The following is an 18522-nucleotide window of genomic DNA, read 5'->3' as shown; positions in this document are numbered from 1 at the left end:
CAAAGGGAGAACTGAATTCAAGGGATGAATTCAGTTCTAAAATGAATGCCTAAACAAAATCACAATCATGGTATGTCAGACTTTGGCAACACCCAACTGGCGTTGAATTTCTCTGCTATACTGTTCTTGCCAGAATCTGCCTCTCTTTACCAAATTCTGAGAAAAAATGATTTTTTTAAACCCCAAATTCTTTATTCCTCTAAACCCTCAACTGAGACAGGGTTATCAGGATTGAGAGATGTGTCTCCTGTGCACACTTCAGTAAGGTAGGTTATATAACTGGGTCAGTGGGCTGCATACTATAGGTGTAAAAATACACAAGATATTTTAGAACCTCAGAGATGGCTATGTAGCATGTAGTAGGAATCTTAACAGGTCTTATTAATGAAATCAAACCTGAGGCCAGTTATTGGGGTGACTGCTGGAAGATCAGAGAAGCAGAACAAGCCACAGCTTCCTCACCTTACCAATTCCTCAACTGGTCTTGTTTCCTCAGGCTGGAAGCTTCTGAGTCCTTATCCAGAATGGGTCTCAGCTGAACTGTGCTGCTCCAAAGCCTGAATGCTTAACTAACTAAAATGCTTAACTAAGTGCTCCTTAGTTCCTGGTCCTCAGGCCTTATATACCTTTCTACTTTCTGCCCCCACTCCCTGGGATTAAAGGCTGGGTCACCATGCCTAGCTGTTTCTAAAGTGGCCTTGAACTCACAGAGATCCACCTGGCTCTGCCTCCCAAGTGCTGGGATTAAAGGCGTGTGCCACCACCGCCCAACTTCTGCTATGGCTTGCTCTGACCCATTTTCTAGCCACCATTTTTGGCTTTGTTCTAGTGGCTGTCTGTTCTCTGACCCCTGATATTATTATTTCAGTGAACACACAATATTTTGGGGAACACAATACCACCACAGTAGCATGTTTTAAAAGCAGCTGAATCTGATTTGAGAATTTCTAAAGAATAGGCTGATTCTTGGCAATACAGTGAGGATCCCCAGAGAAGAGTGGTTGGCACAATAGGAAAATGCATAGCGTAGAAGGGAGGCATGGGCCGTGTAGTGTTACGTCATGCTATGTTGTCATCAAGTACCGTGACTAAAAGCAACTCAGGGAAGAAAGAAAGAGTTCATTTTGGCTTATGGTTTTAGAACGGTAGTATCCTTCATGGTGGGGAAGGCATGTCACGGAAGCAAGAGGAGGAAGCTAGCTGATCACATTTCATTAGCACATAGGAAGGGGAGGAGAAAGGAGTGAGACGGAAAAAAGCCAGCAGGAAATAAAAGGCTTCCTCCAGCTAAATTTCACCTCTTCAAGGTCCCATAATCTCCCTAAACAGCATTTCTAATGGGGGACCAAGTATCCAAATACATGAGCTTTTGGGGGACATTTCTCATTCACACTACCACAGACTGAATGTGATATGTTCTGAAAAGGGTAATGTGATGATGAGCAATTGGAAGAATGTAGACAGAAGCCATTTCACTGGAAGACTGGAAGTATTTTCTCCAGGTAACACATGAGTCATGTCACTGGACTCCAGGGAAGGAAAGAGCACTTTCGTGGCTCTTCTGCAGTGATTGGCCTATCAGGCCTATTGGGGAACCACCTGCTGCGACTCTGACTCCAACCAGTCCATGACCTGGGACGGATGTGTGAAGTTGGCATGACTGACCACCTGTTTCAAACAGGCTACCCCGGGCCATTTTTATTTATACATTTTCAGTAGTTTGCATGAGCAATCAGATCTGTTTCCTTAAGTTTCTAACAATGGTTACGATAATTGCCAGTGTGTTCCTTTCCCTCATTCCCCTTCTGTCCCCCACTTTCCCACGGGTAACCATTACCTACTTGATTCACTGCTCTGCTGTCAGCAGCATCAGCAGTGTTGGAAGTGACAGAGGAAGTTTTCTGACTAGGCACACCTACAGGTAGAACAGTGTGCCCCGTTGGCAGCATTGTGGTTACAGCATCCTGCAAAGTGAGAGAGAGTTTGCTTGTAGTGGTTAATGTTTACCTCTAGTCAAAGCTAAGTTCTCACAGTTGACTCACCAGCCAAGGCTGAGTCAATTCTTTCTCCATTCTGTACTCCTCTACCTGCTCTGGGGGTACACCAGGCTTTCCCCTATCAGCCTGTGCACTACATAACCTAAAAGCTTAGTGTCCAGAGCTGGCACTGCCTATCTCCTGTTCTACGTCTCCGCCCTCTCAGCTTCCTGCAGTATTGGCACAGCTATTAGAGACGAAGGCATTGTGGACTTCTGCAATTCTGCTTCCTTCCCTGTCCTGGACTGATCCCGTTAACCCTTGACAGCCTGTTTATTAGTATTTCTCCTCCATTCTCATTTCTTGTGGTTCAAATCATTCTCTCTAGAACAGTTACACAGATCTGTAATGTCATGAGCTACTGTGACTCTTTTGGACAAGGTGAGTTGGAAAGGCAACATCCTGTTCTTGGAGAATCCTGAACTCGTGGGCACACTTGAAACATCAAGGCTTTAGGATCAGGTCCACTGTACATTTTTAACAACATCCCTCTGGCTCACCCGGAGGAGCGTCATGGGGGAAACTTTCCTAATGCAACAGCCCTTTCCTCTGTAACTCTAAAAGTGAAGCTAGAGGCAGCCAGCGATGTGGTTTGCATAAGGAGAGCGGGTAGCACATATGCTCCTGGGGTCGTGCCCAGAACTGTGCAGCGAACTATCCATCGGCCTTGCCACAGTGGGTCACATTCTCCAGGACCTTGCCACAAGGAGAACTTGTTGTCCCCCAAAGAAGTCACATGGCTCCTGGCAGTTGTGTCAGAGGCCTCTTGATACATTCATCCATTTCCCTAAAGCCTGTCATCTATCTGGCAGCTGGGCAAGCTTCTCTGTGAGCTGTTCAGTGAGTAGTTAGGATTCTAAGCATGGCAGTGCTCTAGTTTACCGCCCCTTCTCAGTTGGTTCATGTTACCACTCCTGGGGTCGAGGGCAGGTTTGTCCTCCTGACTTGAAAAATCCCAAGATGTTTGTATGTTCTTGTGTGTTTCTCAGAATACCATGACACAAATGAAACTATTTCAGTTTTGTTTAACAAACTTTGAAAGAACTTAATTGATTTGCTCAAGGTCTCGAAGCTACAGTGAATGAAGTGTAGTTCACTGTGTGTTTGCTTGATTCTGAAGCCTGTGTTTTTTGCTCAGTTATGCCATTAAATGTGGGAATCTGTATTATTAGCCCTTTTTGGAGGTTTGTTTTATATACTTGGAAAATAGAACACAAGCATCATTTTTTACGTTCTCCTACTTTGGTCCTTATTCATTCATTGATGGTTTGTCTCTGTTTTCAGCCAAAGCACCAAACAAACCTATTCAGGTAGTTTATGTGCCGTCACATCTGTTTCACATGCTGTTTGAGCTGTTCAAGGTAAGGGGAGTTTTAAAGCATAGGAAGAAGTCTGCGTTTTAAGTGGCTTTGATTCTGGGCATAATGGATTCATTAGATTAGCATAAGAAAAAAGATTTTGCATAACCATTTTAAAAGTCTGTCTGATATCCTGTGGGCTTTATAATCTGTACACTGTGAGATGAAAAATTGCTGTGTACAGTAGTTTTGTGAATATTAGTACATACTGATTTTGAAACTTAATTGTACTTTGGTAACTTCACATCAAATCTGTATTGTTTTTCTTTCAGTTAGGAGATTAGAGATGCTTTTTAGGATTTCAAACCTGGCAAAGGTTTTATTGGTGATTACTAGACCCAAATAAAAACATGTTTCTGTCTATTTACAATTTTGGAGCGTTAACTGTGCTAATGTATAGTCATTCCAGACCTGAGATATCCTACAAGATACAAAATAATTTTTATAATTTGAATAAGTTCAGAAGACCTGATAGAGGCAGGAGAGGAAGAGCATGGAGCCTGGGCTAAAAAGGAAAGAAAACAAAACCCTTTTAAGATTCTCCATGGCCTAAGCTGTTGCTTTTGTTACCAAGTGTCCAGCGATATGTACGATAGCAGTGTTATGCATACAGGGTATTTAAGCTAACATTTGATCAGCTTCAGTGTATAAAACACTAATTGAGCCCCTAAAGAATCAGTTGTGCTGTTCTGTTCCCAAGAGCAAGAATGTTACTGGTGGAACAGTAAGGTGGGCAGCCAACTGTGAGCTTTCTCTTCATCGCTTAAGAGGGCTTTTATCCTTTCTCAATCCAGTGGGAAATATGAACCCCTTTCGAGGAAAGTTACTTTATAAATGCAGCTTCTGTAGCCTCATTACACATGATACAAACAATCTTTTGGGTTGAGCTGAATAATTTAAAAACCCTACAGCTACCAGGCATGGTGGCACATACCTTTAATCTCATTACTGGACAAATAAGTAGAGGTGTATCTCTATGAATTCAAGGCCAGCCTAGTCTATATAGTGAAACACTGTCTCAACCACTTCCCTCCCCCTAAAAAAGCCCTAGAGCCAAAAAAAGGAAAGAAACACATTTAACAATTAAATGAAAAATAGAACATCAGGAACATTTTCTTTGACTGAAAAAAAAAATCCCATAAATCTTAATAGTAGCTCCACAGAATAACTATACTTATAAGCAATCTTGTGCTTATTTCTTTTTTGAAATTGTGGTTTTTCGTGGTTAGGGCTAGCTCAGTGGTAGAGTACATGCTTAGCCTGTACATGGCTCTGGGTTCTACTCACCACCAAAAATAATCAATACATTTAATATAATTTAGTTGTCCTTTTGATTCAGAAGCATGGCTTTTCAAAAAGAGCTTATTGTTCTAGAACTCAATGAGAGCAACAGTTGAACTACACGAACATAGGAAAGAGGGCTACCCAGCTGTCAAAACTCTCGTTACCCTCGGCAAAGAAGACTTGTCCATTAAGGTAAGATTTTGTTTGCCTTTCCACTTTAATCATCAGCTTATCTAGTGGTATGAGAGGGAAGGAAGGGAAATGGGCATTTTTGAGTGTGGTGTTTGTAAGTAAAGTTATGTATCAGCGCTTTCCCTGCAATGGACTGAACACACAGTGGTAGTCCAGTAAGTTGCTCTTGTGTAGTGACGTTGTAGTAATTCTGTATAAGCACCTTCTAAGATATTTGCCTGATGACATTGACTAATGGCACATTTCTCAATGCGTCCCTGTCCTTTATGGAAACATGACTATATTGTGCTGGATTCTTGGCTTAAGTTACCTCCTTGAGTGTTCATGAGCAAGACTTCAATACCAAGCATGTCAGATTTTGCTACACTACTCTGTGTCCTTTGTTTACATTGTCCCCAAAGGAACCATTCTTCATTGGCAACTCAAAGCCCTTACTCACTTTAGAGCCTTCTAGCATATGCTTTATCTAATGAACTCTCATCACCTCCTTAAGCACAGATTGACTCCCTTTTATTTTTAACATTTTGTTCACTACAGATAAGTGACCTAGGTGGTGGAGTCCCACTTCGAAAAATAGACCGACTTTTTAACTACATGTATTCAACTGCCCCTCGACCCAGCCTGGAGCCTACAAGAGCTGCTCCCTTGGTAAGCATGGCAAATTGCTACAGAAGGAAAGGTCTTTAGCACAGGGGTAGAGAGTTGCCCATCTCCTCAGGTGGTTATACTAGCCTTACCTGAGTGAGGACGTTTCTGGTACAGGTGGGAACAGAGGCACCTTTTTGCCTTAGCTATTTAGTTCGTGAGTTCTTTGGACTGAGAGTGCTTTTCTAATTTGTTCAAGAAACACTCCAACACTGGCAAATACGGTGTGAAAAAGCTTTTCTCTGTGATAGGACTGCTGCCGGAGGGCCACTTATCATCATGCCCCCTCAGAGAGATGGACATTACCCACGGATGAGCAAAGGAACTGTACAGTGTTTGGCTACAGCTTTGGTGCTGCACACCTTATAGGCCCAAGTCACCCAGAGCCTTTGGGTCACCACTGTCCAAGTTGTTTATATAATTAAAATATTTATGAAATTATGAAAACATTGAAATTTCCGTAATCTAAGCACAAAACATATAGGTGCTATATGTATTTTCAGAGGTCTGTGTGTAGCACTCTGGAAATAACCTTCAGCCTTATTCAGTCAGTGAGAAAAGCCTCTGGTTACCATGGTAGCATTTATTCCTGGTAGGGCCACACTTTCTTCCCCTGCTGAGTGTTTCTAATTGACAAACAACAATTGAACCCTTTGTCATTAAACACAGCAATGTATCTATCAGTCTGCAAAATGGCTCAGGGTATAAATTAAGTTTCATTTTAAAGTCCTACCTGACTGATAAGCACATAAGATTATATTTTATTTGTATGAATAAAATCAAACACTTTGCATTGTTATTTGAGGCAGACTTTGTTAACTCAGCATGTGGAAAACTGAGGAAGTCATTTATACAGGATTCAAGAAAATTCGTGAAAGATGAATTTGGAATAGTATTACCTTGACCAAGGTCTGGTACAAATTTTGCATCTTTACCAGTTGTTTAACAAGGATCTGGATTTTCTATTCTAGGTCTTAAAATAGCATCCTGGGGGTAGCTCTTTATGTCATGTTTGTTTTGGGAAACAGAGGACTCCAAGAGACCATTATTCACCTTCCCATTATATAGATGCGGGAAAGAGGGGCAAAGGAAATTAATGGTAACTGGTACTGGCTGTCTGTGACCTTCTAGTATACTATTATGGCTGCCCTTGAAGAAATACTTCCATCGACATCTCTCTCCCAGTTAGTAATCTGCCCTCAACTTTCAAATGGGGCCATGGCTATGTAGTGCTGGCAAAGAATTTCCTTTCCAAATGGCTTAGTTTTATATATCTCCGCCTTCCTTCATACATTGTTTTTTAATTGAACAAATTTTAAACTGTTTTATGTGTATAGGTGTTTTCCTGCATATTTGTTTATATGTAAACCACGTGCATGCCTAGTACCAGCAGAGATCAGAAGAGGACATGGGATCCTCTGGAACTGGAGTTACAGATGATTGTGAGCAGCCACATGGCTGGTGGGAAGTAGACCAGGGCCCTCTGCAAGAACAGCAAGTGCACATAACTGCTGAGCCATGTCTGTAGCCCAAAAGACAGACGGTTAAAATTGTATTTATTGGATGTGTGTGTGGAAGTCAGAGGACAGTTTTAGGTATTTGTTGATGCCAGGGATCGAACTTGGCTTGTTAGGGTTGCACAGCAAGTGCTTTGATCATCTTGTCAGCACATGAGCTGTCTTTTTTGCGATGGTGGTTTTGAGGCAGAGGCTGATGTCATCTAGGTGGGCTGGGAGCTGGCTGAGGCTAGGATGACCCTGAACTCTAGATCTTCCTGCTTTGAGGACAGACTTGTGTGCCACCTCAGTTTAAGAGGTGTTTGGGGAATCAAACCCAAGGCTTTTGGTGTGCTAGACTGGTACTCTACCCACTGAGCTATAGCCCCAGCACCTGAAATGATTTTTAATACACCATGTATTCATACGTTTCCTGTTTACTTAGATAAATTTATAGGTGGTACCTTTTTACACTAGAAATATTACTAGTCTGTGTCCTATTGATGGTGCTGGACAGTTGGTGTCTAAATGTGCTGTGAGGTGTGAAACCATCCTGCCTCTGCATTTATGCAATGGCGCCAAATGATACTTTGTAAAGCAGATTTGTCCATGACAAGGCACAGCCGGAAAGCCACTGTTTGTCACAGTATGAAATTAAGTTAGAGCATGGCACAGCGTGATCTCCACATGTCCTGTTAACTCTTTGACACTTTGGGAGGTCAGAGGACAACTCTGTGGAGTCAGTTCACTGCTTTTATCTTAAATGGATCCTGGGTATTGAACTCAGGTCCTCAGATTCGTCAGCAAAACTGAGCTATCTTATTGAGTTTCAGTGTGTGATAGACTGCACAGAGGCAGCATTTATTATGCTATGTAATCCTTATCATCTTGAGGGTAAGCTTTTTGTTTCATGGTGAGAAAAGTCTTAAAATTGAACAGACTGCTTAGTCACACAGAAATGTAGATTTCAACTTAGATCTTTCAGAGTCAGAAGCCTGTGTGACCATAGCCCTGTTTCCTTAAGGCCCTATTCCCAATCCGTTTTTAATCTGAAGTGTTAAAGCTTACCTGCTTGCATCTCCCCATACCCACCTGTGGCCAGCCACAGTCACTTCAGTGTCATTGTTCTTATTCTGGCCAATATCTGTGACCTTTAGTTTAAAAATTATATATTGGCTGCAGTTTGATGACATTGAAATATAGAAAGGTACTAATTTTTTTTATTTCTGAAACTACCCATTCACTGTATCAACATACTATAGCTTTTCTAGACCCTTAGGAAGGAACCTCTTAGGAGTTTTTTTCTGTGGTTTAGTCTTGTTATTAGTAAATTTCAACTCTTGCCAGGCAGTGGTGGCACATGCCTTTAATCCCAGCACTTTGGGTGGCAGAAGCAGGAGGATTTCTGAGTTTGAGACCAGCCTGGTCTACAGAACGAGTTCCAGGACAGCCAGGGCTATAGAGAGAGACCCTGTCTTGAAAACCCACAAAAAAAGAAAGGAAAAAATTCAACTCTTGTGCTATTAATTCACTTCGGGCCACAGAGAAGTCTGATAATGAAACTTGGAAGTGAATGTGCTTTTGTGTTGTCATCAGAACAAACTCCCCCTGACTGAGTATTCATCTAATATTTTTATCCTTTGAGAATTTCATACAACCTATTTTACATTTCCATCATATTTACTCTCCACTCCTCTTCCCATGTCCACCTCCTATTCCCTACTCTCTCTACTTCCAACTTATATGTTGTTTTGAAGAAGGCCCTACCTTGCAGCAGATACCCTGATCATCTTAACAGTCCTCTGTCCACCTTTCCAAGATGCCCCTGAGTCTTAAGTGTAGGAATTGTGTTACAAGCTTATTTATCAGTCTTGGAGAGGCACCCTATGGTCAGCTGTTGTCTGCAGTTTAACCACTTGTAACTTTCCATGATGGTGTCTGTCTCCTGCAAAAGGAAGAAGCTTCTTTGTTGAGAAGCAGAGCTACACTGAGCTGTGGGGATAATATGTTTACATTTTTAAAAAGTAACCCTGGGAGCAGGGTTGTTCAGTTGCTGGAGTTCTTCCTTCATACATGAAGCTCTGGGTTCTATCCCCAGCACTGTAGAAACCAGGCGTGGTGGTTCAGTGCCTATGATTCCAGTACTTAGGAGGTAGAGTCAAGAGGATCAGGAGCTCAAGGTCAACCTCAGATATATGATGATATATGAAACCCCATTTCAAAAAAAGTTACCCTCATTGTATGCTCATACATAGGTAAAAATTCCTTTAAAATGGGTTTTTAAAAGCATTACTCAAAAGTGAATTTTTCTCTGTTACCCAAACTTGACAGGTGGTTATTTTTTTTAATAAAAATTGGGATTTTGGGTCATAGATGATAGACATAGTGTTAAAAAGATTGGGTTACTGATTCATTTGATTGAAATTCAGCTCAGGGATTTGTTTAATTTTCGGTAGGTGGTCCTCTGTGAAGCATTTGCACCAGTCTTATTCTATTAACTTCCTTTGCTTCATAGGCTGGATTTGGTTATGGCTTGCCAATTTCTCGACTGTATGCCAGATATTTTCAGGGAGATCTAAAACTGTATTCCATGGAAGGAGTGGGTACTGATGCCGTCATTTATCTGAAGGTAATGTGTTTTGTTTCTGTTGGTATAAAGGCTTCTTGACTCTTAAAAGCTGGAAGTACCCACCATAACTAGTCAGGAAGAGCACTGTCTCATCTCTTACCTTGAGATCAGATTTATGAAACTATGCTTGATTTTATGCTGAAACATAACAAAACAAGAAGCATAAAGGTATGAAACTTAAATTTTTTATTTTATAACCTTAGATCTAAATTGGAGTTTTTCAAAACTATATGTTCATTGAAAAACCTAGTTTAAAAGGAGACTGATTAACAGTAATCTGAAGTCTTCTAGTGTTTTGCTTATTTCTCAAGTTGTAAGAATTCAGTAATGAAGCCAGGCGGTAGTGGTGCACACTTTTAATCCTAGCACTTAGGAGGCAGAGGCAAAGGCAGACGATCTGTGAGTTCAAAGCCAGCCTGGTCTGCAGAACAAGTTCCAGGATGGCCCAGGATGCACAGTGGAGCCCTGTCTCAAAAAAAAAAAATCTAAAAGAATTCAGTAATGATAGTATCTTTATATTAAAAAAAAAATGTGTAGATCTTTATATCAAGTGAGATAACCTAGACTCAGGAAGACAAATACTGAATGCTTGCTCTCATGCAGACCACAGCTTTTAATTTGTGTGTATTTATATGTGCGTATGTGGAAATGAGCGTCAGTCTAGGTCACAAAACTATAAGGAAGTCCATGAGAGAAAAGAGATTTTGAGGATGGGTGGGAGGATAGTAGAACAGCACATAAAAGCAGAAAACTACTGGAGTTGAAAGGGTTCGCAGGGGATAGACTTAGGGATGGAAGAGAAAAGGTAGATGGGAGGAGACTCAGCAAAAACAAATTATGTACAAAAATGCCTCAGTGGACCTTTTATATTGTACAATATTTTTTAAGTCAAAAAATCGTAATAATGGCCATTTAAAATATTTATCTGATAACGAAGTTCTCTAACACAGTTTTTCTCATTTACTGGTGGCATTAGACTTCTATTTCTGAATTCTAGAATTTTAGTATATTATTTCAATAGATAATAGAAGCATATGGTAACATTTAAAAGCTTCAAAGGGGGAAATGAAGTGTCTCACTGCTGGCACTAGGCCACACTTGTCTTCAAGAGGTACTGGGTTATTGTTTCTTATGGATCCTCCTAGAGTTGATTCTGTATTTATAGGTGCTGGGGGTGTAGCTCAGTGGTGTAGATCTTTCCTAGCATGTACAAGGCTCTGGGTTCTATTCCTTTATCACAAAAGTAAAACAAACAAAAATCTAATAGAGGAGCCGGGGGTGGTAGCACACAACTTTAAGCCCAGCACTTGGAAAGCATAGGTAGGCTAGCCTGGTCTATGTAGAAAGTCAGCCAGGGGTACATAGTGAGACCCTGTCTCAAAAAATAACACCATCAAAAAGCTATAATAGAGTTTGTTCTGCATTTATAAATAGATCTAAAAAAAACTAATCCAAAAGACATTTCAGTAGCTTGGTTTTGTTTCTTAACTTTGGAATGTATCTTACAGAACTTTCCACACCAATTCATGTAGAAATGGCTCATTCTTTTTAACCATGGCCTAGTAGATTACTGGAAATGATATCACAATTGCACTCATTCATTATTTGGATGTCTATATTTCAACATGGGGTTAGTTTGCTTGCTCTGGGGCTGGAGATGGAGCCCAGAACCTCCTGCATGAAACTATACATGCTCTCTACTACTGAGCTAAATTCCTAGTCCCTAGATGATGTTATGTTTAATATCATTTGTTGGCAAATGTTTATGAAGCTTTATTTCTTCTGGGGCTTCTTTAGGGCAGCAGTTACCTGTTGAATAAAAAAAAATACTTGATCTAAGCACATACTGTCAAAATTATTAAGTATTGCAAAGCAGTACTGACTGAAGGACAACGTGTTTTGTTCCTGTCATATGTGTTTCAGTACTGATTTTGGGCGAGGGAGTGAGCAAATGATTTCCCTCGTTTAGAAAGGGTTCAGGATCTTTCTCCTGGCCAGCCTAAGTAAATCTGTAAAATTTTAATTTCAAAAACAAAAACGGTTACTGGTATTTAAAAAAGTAAAATGTGTGAACTTCATGTGAGAAAAATAGAATCATAGATCTTTGGTGTATTGCTTTTTTCTAATAGGCTCTTTCTAGTGAATCATTTGAGAGGCTGCCGGTTTTCAATAAGTCTGCATGGCGCCATTACAAGACCACTCCTGAAGCTGATGACTGGAGCAATCCCAGTAGCGAACCAAGGGATGCATCAAAATACAAGGCTAAACAGTAAGAGACCACTTTGATTATCATTATAAAATATCTGGTCTGTCTCCGGACAGTACCAGGCAGACAAATGAACAACATTTTTGTGCCACATATTCTCTGTGGATTTAATCACTGCACAACCAAAGTGATCCTTAAAGAAAGGAAGATTGGAGAAAGTCTTTTAAGCTGAGAAGGAGAATTGGGTAGCTAGAATCATCATTTAAATGGAATTCCCACTGTCTTAGGAATCCTTGCACTTTAGAGGTATTGACAGTGAGTAGAGGTTTATTCTTCTGTGAAATTAATCAATCAAAATGGATTGTACCCACACAGTGAAACATTAAAAAGAAGGGAATTCTGATACGTGCTTCAGTGGAGATGAATCTTGAAGTCATTATTTGATGTGGAACAGGCCATACTCAAAAGCATAAGGAGTGCTATTCTACTTTTACGAGCTGCCTGGAGCAGTCATTTCAGAGTGAGAAGGTAGATGGGATGGGTGGATGCCAAGGCTCTTGGGGAAGGAGAATGAGGAATCGTTAGTGAGTACAAATTTTCTCTTTGTGAGGATGACAAAGTACTTGGTGTGGTGATGGCTGTACAGCAGTGTGATATGCCCAAGCAACTAAGCCATTCACTTAAAAGTAGCTGATATGTATAGTTCATCACAATAAATTATCAAAAATGAAAAGTTGTTACACATAGAACAGCTGTCATTATTTTATGTTAGTAAAGTGTCACTATTTTATGTTTATAAACAAGTCTTTGGTTCCCAATTTTTCAATTTAAAGTAATCTTAGATAATTTGCTATTTACATGTGTATGTATTTTCTCCAAGTGAGATCACTTTTCATACTGTTGAACAAAATGCATTTGTTTCATTTAACCATCTCTGCTTTTCCATGTCAATAGCTTTCATCTCATTAAAAATTTCCTGAATTTTCCAAACTGGGATCCATCCCAGGACCACATGACATATCTGGATAGTCTCAAGTTGTTTTTAATATAGAAAGTGCTGTTGTTGAAAGACTGTGTCAACAAAACTTCCCTACCTTGATGTGTGTAGTTCTTCTCTGAAGTATCATTTAGTTTGTTCCTTATTTCCCATATTTGATGGAAATCAAAGTTGTTATAAAGGCTCTTAGTGGAGCTTTTTTATTTTCCCCCCACTGGAATACTCCATCAGTACTGTTGCAGAATATATGTTTAGACGTAATACCTCTGGTTGATCCATTATCTGTGATGGGTAGACCATAATTTAGGTGATGGCTATCTGATTCCTCCATGGCAGTGATTCTCAGCCTTCCTAATGCTGCAATCCTATCATACAGCTCCTCATGGTGTGGTGACCCCCAACCATAAAATTATTTTTGTTGCTACTTCATAACTGTAATTTTGCTTCTGTTATGAGCTGTAATATCTATTTTTTGGAGATAGAAGTTTTACGAAGGGGTCACAATCCATAGGTTGAGAACCACTGCTCTGCAGTATAATTCAGCCTTTTTTCACTAGGAAGTAATCCATGTGGGCCTTTTTTTGTTGTTGTTGGTGGTTGTTTTTGGAAGGAGGTGCTTTACAAAAGTATAATTACCCATCAACCATTTACCTATTGGTTTTTATCCTAATTGACCATTTTGGCCTGATAAGGACACCCACTTTTACCAGTTTTGTCCAGTGTAGTATAGGAAATCATTTAGGCAAGAGAAAGAAATAAAAGACCCCCAAATTAGAAAGGAAAAGAGGAAGTTAAATTGTTCCTACCTCAGTATTTTATTAGTCTTTGTAAAATGATATAGTCTTTAAAAAAATCATTCTTTGATAACTATTGACTGATGTTCCTCTATAATACAGCTCATTCTCATTAACAAAGGCCATACTATAAAATACAGTTCTTCTAATATGTGTTTAATTTCTTCCTTTAAACTTAAAGGGAAAATTCAATTCTCTTTTACCCATTTTTTAAGGTAAGCATTTGAATTAAAAGTCACCTTAAAGCAGTAGTTCTCAGCCTTCCTAATGCTGCAGCCCTTTAAAACAGTTCCTCATGTTGTAGTGACCCCAACCATACAATTATTTTCATTGCTCCTTTATAACTAATTTTGCTACTGTTGTGAATTGTGATGCAAATATCTGATATGCAGGATATCTAATGTGTGACCCCTGTGAAAGGCTGGCTTGCCACCCAGGGACCATAACCCACAGGTTGAGAACCACTGCCTTGAAGGATGGGACATGAGTTTTCTGCCTTAAGGGTTTTGTTGTTGTTGTTGTTGTTGTTTTCTGAGACAGGGTTTCTCTGTGTAGCCCTGGCTCTCCTGGAACTCACTCTATAGACCAGACTGGCCTTGAATTCAGAGATCCACCTGCCTCTGCCAACCTAGTGCTGGGATTAAAGATAGCTACCAGTACTGCCCAGCTTTTGCCTTGTCTTTTTGAGCATTGTAGGTTTAATAGCGTTTTACTGTTATATACATTATACTTAGCACTTCTTTTTATTGAAGTATAACATATAGTAGGAAAGTCTACAAATCTGAAGTCTATGGTTTGACACACATTTACATCTCTTTCCAATACCCTGGAAGACTCCTTTCTAGCCAGATTGTTCTCTTCCTCTCTCTGCAATAGCTGTTTTCGGAGCACCACTGGAGGCGGTTTTTTAAAATACAGAACAAAAGGCACGTGTCCACAGGCACCCTTACTACTTTTGCTCCCTGGGGATCCATTCATAATACTGCTTGTCACAGTCATTGTTGTTTGTGCTGCCTAAGGTGGCACACTTTTGGATAATGGGAGTTATTTTGAGCTTGATTTTCTGACTTCGGTTGCCAAAGTGCATTAAGTTTTGAAAGTTGTCCTACTTTCTTGTCTAACATGGTATCCTAAGCTCAGCTCAGTTCTTTTTAACAGCTGTTGGAACCCAATCATGGAGGGCAGGGGTGCTCATTACACCTCGTCTAAGCCCTTTTTCTGGACAGAGGTTCTCAACACCCCATACATGGATGTATCTCTATACCCATGTACCTCAGTTCTTAGTGACAGTTTCATTCTCTTGTAACATTGATTCTTTCTCCCTAATGTGTTTTTCGTGTATACACTTCTTACCATGCAAACCTTGATTCTTAACATCTTTAACAGAACAGAACAGAAACATTTGTGGACAAATATAATTTTCATAGCTTTGCAATATTATACCATGCAGTAAATGCTGGTATTTTCTTTTTCTTTATTTTTTCCCAACATAATATCCCTATTGATTATTTGGACATTTCATACTATGCACCTTGATCACACTCAATTCCCATTCCTCCCATACCTTCCTAACTTTGAGCCCTCCCCCGAAAAAAGAAAAAATATACCAAGTCCAATTTGGGTTGTCCATTTCCTCATTGGAACATGGTCAAACTCCCAGTGGCCAGCCCATTAAAGAAAACTGAGTCCTTTCATTCCCCCACCCCACCAGAAGCCATCAACTGCGAAGGGCTATGCTGGTGTTTCCTAGTGAGTGGTATAAAGGGAAAGCATGTCTGTATGCTCTTCAGTCTTCCTGCAGAAATACATAGTGGGTCTCCATCCAACTCATCTCAAAACATGAAATTTAAAAAGGATTAAGTCATCCTCCATTCCTCATATGAGAGCAGCAAGGAATTTATCCCTGCTTGCCCCCACAGTGGGCGATTTTTCCGAGGGAAGAGTTGTGCTCTGACCAGCAACAGGAGGCTTGATTGTATCTCTTTCTCTGTCAGATCGGATTACTACAATCTCATTTGCAGTCTGTATGTAAGCCAAATATCTTGTTGGGCATCAATGTGGCCATTAATTCAAATTATTACTTCGAAACATGGAGTAATTTAGGTAGTCCAGAAGCCATCTTTCATAAGAGTCATTTGGGGTGTGGAATGATGGTATTACCTGAAAGGTGATTTTAAGGCCATGCTTTAGCGGGGCATGGTGGCTCATGCCTTAAATCCCAGCACATGAGAGGCAGAGGCAGAGATGGTCTCTGTCACTTTGAGGCCAGCCAGGTCTGCAGAGCAAATTCCAGGCCAGATAGAGTTAACATAGTGAGATGACAGTAAATAAATTAACATATTGTATGCAAATTAAGGATCAGTCCTAAATTCCAGCATGTTGTTTTCAAACAAATTTAACAAAAGTGAAATACTAAAGTTGTTAACTTGGCAATTTTAAATTGTTAAGCTCTACAAATAGAATAATGTTTAAACATGTAGGAAAAGATCTCAGGAGAGCAGGGGAATTAAAAAGTCAGTGCTTATATGGAAAGAAGTCTAAAAAATGTATTCTGAACCTGAATAACTCTGGCTCTAACCTCTAACCCTGAGTTAATGCTACCCCTAACCCTGAGTTAATGCTAACCCTAACCCTGAGTTAACACTAACCCTAACCCTGAGTTAATGCTAACCCTAACCCTGAGTTAATGCTAACCCTAACCCTGAGTTAACGCCAACACTAACCCTAGCAGTCTTACTGAGGTATAATTCACATGCCATACAGTTTGCTCTTTTGAAGTATACAGTTGAGTTGTTTGGAGTGTATTCAAAATTTATAACCTCCACTACTGCTCTAAATTCAGACTTCCTCAGGCCATGTGCATTAGCACTCATTTTATAGTTTTGATCAAATTTTGTTGTTGTTTTATTTTGTTTGTTAGTTTGTTTTTTTTTTTTGAGACAGGCTCTCTCTACATAACTGTGGCTGTTCTGGAACTCATTATAGACCAGGCTGCCCTCTAATTCACAGAGATCCACCTGCCTCTGCCTCCTGAATGCTGGGATTAAAGGCATGTGCCACCATGCCCAGCTTCTAATCAAACTTTTAATTGTTAGTAAAGAACTCCTGTAAAATTTATATTGTTGTACCCAGAGACCCCCAGAGACCACCAAGAGACCAAATCCACTGCAAAAGCAAAGAGTCTTTATATTGTTACGAGTTAACTCGGGACTCTCTGTCCGTCCAATGCAGCAGCAGAGCAGGAAAGACACTGAGTAGCAAGGGAGCAGGGTTTTTAAAGCAAGGGAACCTTGAGGTCTACAGACTACATAGGAACAGACTCAGGATTGGTTTATGTGAGTGACAATCATGTCAGTAATTTTTAATTGACTAGGGTTAGTTGGGGGTTACAATTACCCATTTTGGGGGGGCAGGCCTGGACAAGTCCCAGGCTTTGTTTTTGAGCTGCCAAGGAGGCTGGCTGGCCTAACACATATACTGACTATGGGGCTGACTCAGTGGCCCAGGCTCTCACACTGACCCATGCACGTAGCTCTAAGTTGGTGAGGGGTCCCAGACAGTAAACACCTGGCTGAACCTTGAGAAGTCAGAGTACATACAGAAAGGGAGGGAGCTACTGCAAGGACTATGTCTTTTGTTCATGGCCCTCCCAGAAACTGCTGCTCAAGTCTCAGAAAACTGAAATTGAGGCCTGATCTCTGAGAGAAGACTGAGCAGCCTGTTATGGTGTCTGCTTGGTCCTTTCAATATAAGTAATGAAATCCCATTTTCTCTGTAGTAACTACAGAAAGTAATTCTGAGTTAAGGCAGAGGTTTTGGAACTATCACTGTAAATATTCTGAGTAATTTTTGGTTAAAATATAGGAGGTTATACTCATGACCTCTCTATGGATTCTTTTCTTCATAGGGACAAGATGAAGACTAATAGAACTTTCTAGAAAGCCGAGTGCTGTGGTCGTCTCTGAAGAAAGATTATCTTCTGCAAGTTAACCAGAGACCCTTATTCTACCAACTCTTAACCGTGGCACTGTTGTTCTTCCCAATGTTTGAATTTGTTGTTTCCTTTGTGTTGGCTCAGTGTTTCCATGGGGTCCTTCCTGTAATCTACTGTATCTTCTGCTAAAGTTGTAACCTGAGCAATTTTTCATGGTGACTTTCTGTGGCATCATTTACCCCCATCACAAAAGAGCACAGAGCCTCCTTAGCGCTCTTGTACCCTAGACTCTGCATCTTGTCATGGAGTTTAGTGTCTGAAGTCTTCCCATGATTTTGAGCTCCTTCTTCATTCCAGATACAGCAATCCTACTGTTGCAGTTTGTAACCTCCAGCTAGGGCCTGGGGACTCTGGGAATGGAAGGCATCAGTGGAGTACATCTTGAAAATTCAGTCCCAGGGTTCTTCCTGTCCTGTATATACATTCCCCCTTCACTCTCTGATTTAGACTTTGCCGACTTCCATCTGACTGTATGCTCACTGTGAGGTGTGGTACTTTCGTGTTAGAACCTATTCATCTGTATTATTTTTACTTTAAAGTTCATTGGCATACTTCTGTTCGTTCATTAAAGCACTCTAAAAGTTGTCTTGGGATTTCTCACTTAATACCTTGATTTGAAAGATTTTAAGTGGAAAACTACCTTGTGGTCAGCATCAGACTTGTAAAGAGTGGGAAGTGCAGTTGTATGTCTCTGTGAAAGCTTCTCTAACCAGTACTGTTTGTTTGCCATATGAAATTCCTCTTGTAGTCTTCTTAGGAACTGGAAGTTCCTGTGGGATGCCCTTGACTCACTGCAACACAGATTGTCAGAGGCAAATATTTTAGTTGACTTTGAAAACTATTAGAGATACTGACAATTTTCATTGTCATTACCTTCTGCCAGTTTTAGAA

General features: G+C 40.4%; 1 protein-coding gene across 2 annotated transcripts in view; it reads left to right on the top strand.

Annotated features, from left to right (window-relative positions):
- Positions 1-18216, top strand: part of Pdk3 (pyruvate dehydrogenase kinase 3) — a 62490-nt gene extending 44274 nt beyond the window's left edge. The window contains exons 7-13 of one of the 2 annotated variants that reach the window (XM_036175513.1): positions 3321-3397; positions 4769-4870; positions 5408-5518; positions 9527-9640; positions 11770-11909; positions 13819-13852; positions 17545-18216. In XM_036175513.1, coding sequence (XP_036031406.1) covers positions 3321-3397; positions 4769-4870; positions 5408-5518; positions 9527-9640; positions 11770-11909; positions 13819-13852; positions 17545-17562 — 596 coding nt within the window. In that variant the 3' untranslated portion in view covers positions 17563-18216. The remainder of the gene's footprint in view (positions 1-3320; positions 3398-4768; positions 4871-5407; positions 5519-9526; positions 9641-11769; positions 11910-13818; positions 13853-17544) is intronic. The other variant, XM_036175514.1, reaches the window with a different exon arrangement.
- Positions 18217-18522: the final 306 nt, after the last annotated feature.

This window comes from Onychomys torridus, chromosome X (assembly GCF_903995425.1).
Source record: "Onychomys torridus chromosome X, mOncTor1.1, whole genome shotgun sequence".
In the NCBI taxonomy this organism is placed as follows: Eukaryota; Metazoa; Chordata; class Mammalia; order Rodentia; family Cricetidae; genus Onychomys; species Onychomys torridus.
The sequence above is the reverse complement of the archived record's forward strand: the minus strand, read 5'-3'. Positions and strand labels throughout refer to the sequence as shown.